The sequence below is a fragment of the Anneissia japonica genome, unplaced genomic scaffold (assembly GCF_011630105.1).
Source record: "Anneissia japonica isolate Jap-2015-1 unplaced genomic scaffold, ASM1163010v1 scaffold199_len4679917_cov187, whole genome shotgun sequence".
Lineage (NCBI taxonomy): Eukaryota > Metazoa > Echinodermata > Crinoidea > Comatulida > Comatulidae > Anneissia > Anneissia japonica.
In genome coordinates this window covers 1002283-1012110 of record NW_022686322.1, presented here as the reverse complement: position 1 = coordinate 1012110, position 9828 = coordinate 1002283, and the positions used below count along the sequence as shown (strand labels likewise).

Sequence of the window (9828 nt, the reverse complement as noted above, 5' to 3'; positions counted from 1 at the left end):
TTGATGCATGGTAGATGAGTCCATATTTAGGTGTGTCTTTCTTTGTTTTCAAAGCTCTAAACAATGCCTTCTCCGCGCCAAGAATCTGTACCGTTGATGATGGATGTTTAGCTAGATTCATCAAGGAACCTGAAAAAATAAAACAGAACACCAATGTACAAGATAATCTAGTGTCAGCCCTGTACACAAAAACTAAGAGAGAATGTATAATTGAAAAGCTTTTGTATATGCATATTCTGCAAGCTGATTGAATTAGCTTTTCAAAGTTACGCTTATTAAACTTTTCTCAACTAGGCACATCGAACAAATTTTAGACACAAGTTTCTACCGACCTGCATGGGAAATAAGTCTAGCACCAACCAGCTCGCCGACCAGCGTTGTCAGGTTTGGTGCAATGGCAGTCATACGATTCTTCAGATAGTCATAAAGTTGTGCACGATAGTCAGAGATTTCAATTATCTACAATGAAAAAGAGAGTAAGGCATGAAATACATGGTGGAGGTGATTTATCCTGGATTAAAATACTGTGACTTTTTCACACTTGCTAAAAACCATCTTCACTCTCTACATTGCCAGATCTCGGAATTCAAAATAGAGGGGTTCCAGGCAACTTTCACAGATGGAGGGTCTAGATTAATGGCACTCTCAGACTTAAATGTGAATAATATTTTTTTTCCCCCATTTTTTTTTTTATAATTTTGAAAAACTAAGGGGGAAAGGAAGGGGGGGAGGCCCGGGTCAGCTGACCCCCGCCTTCTTTAATCCGCCGCTTCTCTACACTTCGTAATCACTGTTTATCGAGCATGTTATTACTGTATTTAGGAAAGCTCCTAATGTTAGCTGCAATATTACCCTTTATATGGTTACAATGATCTAGCAATGCATGAAATAAAATTTGTATTAGGGGACTGGTAAAGTAAACCAGCATAATAGTTTGTTTAACTAGTGGTAATCACTGTGGGCAATGAATTATGGAAGTACTTGTTTCCTGGTTCTAATACACCAAACTGCTATCCCTGTGGTTATAGAGCAAAAAGTAGAGCTGGTGTTTAAGGTGTGTGCCTTCCAAACACATTTTTAGTAGCATAATTATGCTTACCTGGTCACACAGGAATAGAATATTATCAATGTCATGCTTTGAGATCTCTGTTCCCATGGAGATTTCAGCGGCAGACTTCACCTGCTCCTCAAGTTCTTCTGTTAAAACTGTAGATAGGTCAGTGGTTGCTGTGTTTGTTCGATCACCTGCAATTAAATAACGTTTGCTCTATTACAAAACTCAGGAATGTTTATTATATGTGGTTGAATTTATTTCTGATATGAAATCGATGATCTAAAATCCATTAATGGGTTTTACTTTATTAATACGAGCATGGCACTGAAATATTTACGAAAAGCGGCAAGGATGGATATATTCGGTGTAAACACCAAGGATAACCCATGAAAGTATGAAGAAGATTTATACCCCATTCAGACTAGCATGGCATTGCGATCGGTTGTAGCAATTGCGACACTCAATCGCAAAGTAAAATCTAGTGTGAAAGCTCACCAATAGTAGTCGATATGTAATCGATATCGCAATTGTTACCCGTTGCGATTGGGTGCTACAATCTTTATTACTCCTGATTACCACGGAATCCGATTGCAACAGAGTGTAGTCTGAATAGGGTATTATTTCCAGAGGGATCCTTCTGGTGGATTTAGCAGTACACTCTTTTCTGAAGCGTGTACTGCATTCTTTAACGTGCACATGGGCCATAATGCACACAGGAACAACAGATTAAATGTCTCATCTTAAAAACAGTACGCTATCGTGACTTGCATTTCAGCACTCCAGTTAACATGGAGAGCAGCAATGGGAATCAAACTGGGGACAGTTCAGCGTACACACAGTGGCTACCACCAGTTTAGCTGACTAAGCTAAGCTGCTTTCTTATATGCACAGATGCAGCAAACACAACGAGATATCTGTGAATGCCATGTGAATAGTGTTGCTATTCTGAAATTGTAAGAGCGTTTTCTTACGACAATGTAAAACTACCACCATTGGCACATCAACTTACCTATTGTTTTTACGGTCTTTGAGTACGCTAAATTGTCTGTGACGATCTTGCCAAGTTCAGGGAAATGCCAACCATACCATTCCCGACAACGCATGATGTAGTTGTTAAGTTCTTTGTCTAGATCATCAAGCAAAGCTACAAATTCCAAGGAAATTATTAAGATATTTTAGAAAAATGTAAGAATTCGCTAACAACATGCATAATATATTAGGACTGGCTGGCACTGATTGAAGTTTATGTTAGTCACTTACAAATGGCTTGGACAATCATTGTGTCTACTTTGTCGGGAGAAAACTTCAACTTGTATCTTGATAAACTAAATTAAAAAAACAAAAAACAAAGAGGACATCATGAGAATGACCGTCAATGCATGTTATTAATGGGTTATGATGTAAAATTAATAACATCCATCGTAACCACAACAATACCGGTATTCTCAGTAAAATCATCTGTCCCCTAGACGTTTAGCAAATTTGAAATTGGTATACAAGATCACAAGGCTTACCTGTGTGCTAATCCTAGGGTCATGGCGGTTAGGTCATTCTCCGGTAGGCCGGTCACAAGACCATCAAACTGTGACCGAATACCTCGCATCAGCTCCTGTATACCACTGTTATGTACACAGTTTAAATCCAATTTGTCCTGTTGATTAACAATAAAAATAAATCTTGTAGAATTAGTTAGAGGCATGAATACAAATGCAGAGGCAACAAGGGAAGCAAGCACCGGTCAAATGTAACTACAGCATGGGCCGTATCCAGGATTGTCATTTTGGGGGAAGGGGATGTAATGGTGCATAAAAATTAAACAACTGGGGTCAGAGTACCCATTGCCCTCTGGATATAGGCCTAAATATTGATCTATCTCAGTGGTAGTGACGAATCTCTTTATCTAACATCACAGTTAAAATCAGTCTACAGAATATCCATCATTGATAGATCAATCATTCATTCAAAAAATGCGCAAAATGTGACGTTTGGAACTTCTTCCTACCTTAATGATGTTGCCCAATTTGGCATCCGCTACAGCTAGCTTGTCAATGGCATCCTTGGCAGCCATCTTTTTTAACATTTTCTTCAGACCTTTTCCAAGCTTTCCCTCGACAGCAGCTGTTGCAGCTAGATATAGATAGAAAATTCTCTTAGGATACTTTTTAAAAAGATATATAAGGATGAATGGTTTATCATTAAAAACGATACTTTGGAATATGGGAATGTCACTGACTAAATTTAGCTATTTGTGTCCTTACCTGCCAAAGCCTCCCTTGTATCATCAAATTTCTGAAAATGCTTTAGTTTTATTCTAAAAAATATGTAGAAAAAATGTGGATGCAAGTTTTAGATTTAATGTGATTTCTAAACAAATCTTCATTTCGTGAGTACAACTGAAAATTTTCAATAAGCAGAAATCATAATCACATAAACAGCAAGATGAATAGGCTCCACTTATAAATATTGTAATTATACATTCTGCCAAGTGTGAACCAATCAGACTTAACAAATATAAATATACTGTATAAACATAACATATAAAGCAAACAAAAATACAATAGCCTCTCTAAGAACGCTACAAAATTTCTTAAGCAGAGGAATTCACATTTAAAGAGATCAGAGTCGATAGTTTATAATCAATTCCGCATCAGCCGGCTTTTCCTATCAAGAAAATTGACTCATCATTTCAATCTACATATGTGTAAGACCTCTAATATTGCTCAAATCAATTAGTATAAATAATTTACTAGTTTATTAAAAAACTTACATTTGATTAGCATCTTCAACTGACTGGAAACTTTTATACAAATTATCAACTTCTTTTAACTTCTTTTCATCTAGGAGCTGGAGATTAAGTCAAAGATAGAATAAAGAAACTAAATTTAGTATTAGATACCTGCTTTTGTTGGTGCTTGAAGCGAGAGAAAAAAAATAATAAAATCTATATATATATAGCGCCCTTCATGTTACTTTTCTTTAAATTGTAGTGGAACTGTCTGCTGATATACAGTAGCTTCAATAAAATAGAAACTTACATGGCCTGTATTCATATTTTAATGAATTCACTTTATTTTTATGAATTTTAGGGTATAATCAGCCTCCATTTTATATTTATTTTTTAATATTAACAATTTTTATGTAAAGTATGTGTCAGATAATACAACGGAGACACGGAGATGTAAAAAGTGGATGTTCATGCGCAGACTCGTTCATTATGCCTGAGAGTTGCCAAGTGTGGTAACTGGCACACACAAGAGCCCTCCTGTTCACTGCACCCACACTCACTGACAATTCAGTATAACTAATATTATGACAGTTTTATAGTTGAAAACATATGGTTTTGTTGTGTGCAATGTTTATTCAAAGTAAGAGTAATAACAATATAATAAAAACATCAAAATCACCATGTAGTGTAGGCCCGTATATATTTAAGTTTTTGAATGAATTAAAAATAAGCAAATCAATCAATGTGTGCAGTCTCATTAAAAACTTCCAAAAACAAAATATAATAAGTACTGTACTTGTAGAAGACCACCTTGACTAAATCAAGTAGGCTTAGGCCTAGGCTTGGTAACTATTCCTTCGGTTGGAACACTCCTCTCCGATTGTTGGTTCAAAAGCCAAAATTTTGTCAGTCCGAACCACATTTTAATTTATTGATTGGTATATTATTAAAGAAAACAAAATATATATTTATAGTTATATGGATGAATTTTAATTGACCGAGTGATCAGAAACGAAAATTTTGAAATCAATTGCGCATCAGACGGCCTTTCCTATCAAGAAATCTGTCTCATCATTTCACTCATTTAATTCTCTCGATCGCATGCAACAACGTCCACCACGAAACACGTGGTCTCGGTCGGTGGTTGAGAAGAGCCGTGCCATGCTCCACTCGCCGACAACCATGCCAGACCAGGCCTGGTGGCTTGGTACTAATTTAACGCAGCTGTGTATGTAAATATACTTCAAAACAGTTTAATTATGCGACCTGAAAATATAAATGGCTTACTTTGAAGACGGCATATCCTGCCGCTGATTCAAACAAGACTAGCATTCTGCAAAAATTCACCGTTTAGATCACCACCCAAAACGACGTTAGTTGAGCCTGAAAACATGCGGCGCGTGTTGGCCTCTGTGTGTGTTGCGCATGTGCGAATCAGGGTTGCCAGATAGTGTCGACAGGCTTCGGCTTCACGGCCAAACACACGCCATCTCACGGCCAAATTCGGTCAAACTTTTTTTCCGATACCGGCCAAAATTCCAGGTATATAAAGTATGCCAAAACAGGCTTCGGTCATGTTCGATCTCCATAACCGCGCTACGTCTGTTTGGAGTTTACTATTTCATTTCGGGTAGCTAGGCCAGGGTACAAATGTATGAGGCGCCAAGTGTAAATTTATTATTTTTAACACAATTATTTATATTTAATTCATTATTTAACATTATAATTGACTAGATCACCCATTATTTATATATAGTGCATTTACGTCTAAAGGATTATATGTAAATAACTGCGTTAACGTTTCATTATTTATATATAATTAATTTACTGATTACATTATATATAAATAATGAAAGGCTAACCAAACATTATTTATATATAATAAGGTTACTGGCTTCATTATATATAAAAAAAAAAGAAGGAGAAACACATCATTATATATAAATAATGAAAAATAACTTACAATTATTTATATATAATATAAGTTCACTGATTCTATTATATATAAATAATGAAAAGGTAACAAATCATTATATATAAATAATGAAAAGTAACTTACAATTATTTATATATAATAAGTTCACTGATTTCATTATATATAAATAACGAATTGACTTCAAAGTCATTATTTATAAATAACTGCTTTTACATTTCTTTATAAATAAATAATTGCTGTCGCAAAACCATTATGCTTCGATTTCAACAATATATGTAATGCACACGTGTTATCGTGTCAAGGTCATTATATCTAAATAATGATTTTTACTTCCAATTATATATAGGCCTAAATAACCGTTGAAGTCGAGTGCCATTATACCTAAATAATGACATCGTAGGAAGCATGGTTTATAAATAATTCGTTATGCAATAATAATATTCACCAGTGCTCTAAAGTTACAATTCGGTCCTATTCACCTATCGAAAATGGCAAAGCAAGGTACAGCAGATTATTGAATCCAGTGGTGGCGCCAATAATAATAATAATAATAATAATAATACAGTAATAATAATAATAATAATAATAATAATAATAATAATAATAATAATAATAGTTCAATGACACTAATTTAAAATATTTTGCGTTCTGTTAGGACTAATGCTCGTTTGGATAGCCTCATGATGCTTGGAATACATCGCGATTGGGAAAGCAACCTCGACCTTGACATCGTGGTTGACAGATTTCGTGCAAAATTTCCATAATGTAGAATTTCACTTTAAAAAAAAAGAGGATTTGTAAGGAAATTAGATGGTTGCATTGCAAACTCTTTGTTTCTTGTTTTATTCAAAACGTTTTGGTTTTTGAAGCTGATTTCGACATTAGAAAACATAGCCTAAATGAAGTCATATTATAGTAGCTCGATGCCTATCAAATAAGTAATAAAAATTCGCCATAATTCGTCAAATATCCATGGCTGCCTGGAACCCCACCGCAGTGGCATAAGCAAGAATTTAGTCTAATGAAACTTGTTTATCATCTTGATACCTTCCGACGAAAATCACCGAAAAAATAGATAAAACGACAATTGAATAAAACGACAATTGAATGAACAAAGACAACTGAAGACAAAAGGTTGTCATTAGAAGTTATTTAGTATAACTTTATTCGGAAAATTAATCCCAAAATCGAGTTGCCGTCCCCGGCGTTGTCAGTGACGTCGTATGATTTGTGTGCGATTTTTACCAATTAACCCCTAAGTAAAAATAGTTGAGCCATGTAGTACCTTGCATATCAATCCAGAAGCCTGGTAGTTTTTTGATTGTTTATTCGTAGCGTCCTCGCTGCCAAAAATAGTTTTTTGGCAGTTGCGTCGATTAAGTATTCATTCATCTGGCCATGTAAGTCAGTGGCGCATCTAGATTTCTTGAAATGGGGCGGAGGAAGCTGAAGTTGGGCGGGGGGCTCGATGATCAGTTGAGGGGCGCTAATTCGCAAAATAAGGTGATTTTAGGTGTTGTTTAACTACTTGACCGTGATTAGAAACCAGTGTCAATATAATAGATAAGCATGTGGTTAACTTAAGCAAGAATTTAGTCCAATGAAACTGTTTATAATCTTGATACCTTCCGACGAAAATTGACCCTACCGGCGTCACCACGGCGTCCCCACCAATCGTTCTAGCGTGACGTTGTTATGTGGGTGTTTTATAGATTATAGAGAATAGTAATATCACCGAAAAAATAGATAAAATGACAGTTGAATGACCAACAAAGACAATTGAAGACAATAGTTCGTCATTAGAAGTTATTTAGTATAACTTTATTCGGAAAATTAATCTCAAGATCAAGTTGCCGTCCCCGACGTTGTCAGTGACGTCGTATGATTTGTGTGCGATTTTTACCAATTAACCCTAAAGTAAAAAATAGTTCAGCCATGTAGTACCTTGGAAATCAACCCAGAAACCCGGTAGTTTGTTGATTGTTTATTGGTAGCGTCCTTTCGCTGCCAGGTTTTTTGGCAGTTGCGTCCCATTGACATGCCCTTTTCAAATGTTATAAAATAACCAACATAAAGTTTAAGTATTAAAGTGCCATTCTCCAACTTTATCTCATGCAGCCACACACATGACGGGGTTCAGGTGGATATAGTAATTTTCCTAGTTTTTATGTATGACATTGCCATTTTCCGGCATCAAAATTCCCCAATTTTTAACATTTTCTCACCTCCATGATGGGGATAGGCCTTTGTGGATATAGTAATTTTTGTTGTTTTTATGTATTTGCCATTTTCCTGCATCTAAAAGTCTCTAATTCTTAAAATTGTTTTACCTCAGCCTCAACCATGGTAGGCTGAGATAGATGGATTAAAATTTTCATAAATTTTAAGTATCCGAGTGTTGTTTGGGGCATCTATAAAGTCTCAAATTCTTGCAATTGACTCATCTGCGCCCCAAAACCATGGTGGGGCTCAGGTGGATATCGTAAATTTTGTACTATTCAAGTGCTTTTTTGTGCATCTAACGAGTCTCAACTTCTCAAAATGTTCTCACCTGAGCCGCAACCATAGTGGGGCTCAGTTGAATATGGTAGTTTTTAGAATAGTAAGTACTTAAATTTCATTTTCGGGTACCTAATTAATTAATTAATTGGGGTTTTTTTTTTTTTTTTTTACTCAATTTGTCAAAAACATTATTATTTATTAGGTATGTAAGTTCCATTTTGGGGCATCCAGTGGTATAAAATACTGACATTTTTGCGTCACCGCCAACCACGATAGTACTGACGTGATGTGGACTTTCATTACATCAGCACCCCCTTCTTTAAAATATGGATACTTTGCTGAAAACAATAGTTAAGATAAATATATTTCCATCCGTTTTGTTGTTCATGTAAATGTCTGATAGGTTATTACTTTAAAACAATGCTAAAAACACAATGTCAATACGAACATTTACATGTAAGACTGAGCTGAGCGACTCCGAATTAAGGTGGAATTAGTAGTGGTTATGTGACGTTTGTCATTCACTGTACTATGCGCTATAGAAATGGAAGACCATAATGTAATGGGAATGAACGTCTCTGGCTAGTGTGGATTTAAACAATGTCCTAATGGCAATGTTCAAAATAAATGTAAATAAAAAAATATGACTGTTGGGGTGAGAGGGGGTGTATCTTTGTAGTTAGGCAGTTATATACTGTCTTTATGTCTAAACAAACTTTAATTTTAACACCGGGTCTCCATTTTAAAAGCTCCTAAGAGTTTCGTGGAGGTCCTTTTCGTCGCTCTGTTGTTGAATATGTATGGTTGAGTTTACTTTGGCATGAATTGCAAAGAACATGAATAAAGAAATAAAATGAAAAATGTAAAAAATATGTCTATATGCGTACAACAACCAGATTATAGAATTTACTAATAGATCAATAACTTTCCAATGATAACCACATGAATTACATTACTCCACCAAATTTTAGAAACAATAGCAGTATTGTACAAATAAACGGCATCATACTTTTTATGTTAATCATCTATTTATTTTGGCGCACATTGATCATACAGTGCTCCTATCATTCCTTTCATTATCAAAATCGAATGCACAATGAACAGATCATAATTATGCCTATACAAAAAAAAATTATTAGATCATCACTCCAGCCCTCGTCAACAAAATTGGGAAATATTGATGCGGAAATTTTAAAAAATGTTTCTTTTTCTTGGCCGCATCATTTTTTCAACAGCATAAAAAACAATGTAATTTTGTGATTGGAAATACGTTTTCTTTAAAAAAACAATAAAAATTAAACCTGTTTTTATAAAATATTTACAATATTCTTGCCAAATAAAAAAGTCCCTCCCTCATCTATTAAAAGAAGCAGTTGTTCTGATTTTTAAAAAAAATAGTGATCTAATAATTTTTCCTATGTGCCCTAAATTGGCTATAGTGGGACACAGTGATAAACTATAAATATCTTGTTTAATATTTTCAAAAAAAAAAAATCCTATTATTTTTCATTGTGTCCAATGGTTGCCAAATTGGCTATAGTGGGAGACAGTGATGAAGTACAACTGTCTTCTTTAATATTTTCTAAGTTAATCCTTTTCTTTTTCATTGTG

At 34.9% G+C, this 9828-nt stretch overlaps 1 protein-coding gene and 1 non-coding gene across 2 annotated transcripts in view; both read right to left on the bottom strand.

Moving 5' to 3' along the window:
* The window catches only part of LOC117115079 (nucleolar protein 58-like), a gene marked incomplete in the record, with an annotated part of 10333 nt that extends 5109 nt beyond the window's left edge, over nt 1-5224 (bottom strand). The window contains 10 exon segments of the mRNA XM_033258747.1: nt 6-129; nt 333-459; nt 1100-1245; nt 2064-2198; nt 2315-2379; nt 2569-2705; nt 3057-3181; nt 3313-3365; nt 3822-3898; nt 5067-5224. Of these exon segments, the coding sequence (XP_033114638.1) occupies nt 6-129; nt 333-459; nt 1100-1245; nt 2064-2198; nt 2315-2379; nt 2569-2705; nt 3057-3181; nt 3313-3365; nt 3822-3898; nt 5067-5111 (1034 nt within the window).
* Nucleotides 2917-3008, bottom strand: LOC117116705. Its single transcript, XR_004446805.1, has one exon. It is a non-coding gene; the product is annotated as a small nucleolar RNA SNORD70 (small nucleolar RNA).
* Nucleotides 5225-9828: the final 4604 nt, after the last annotated feature.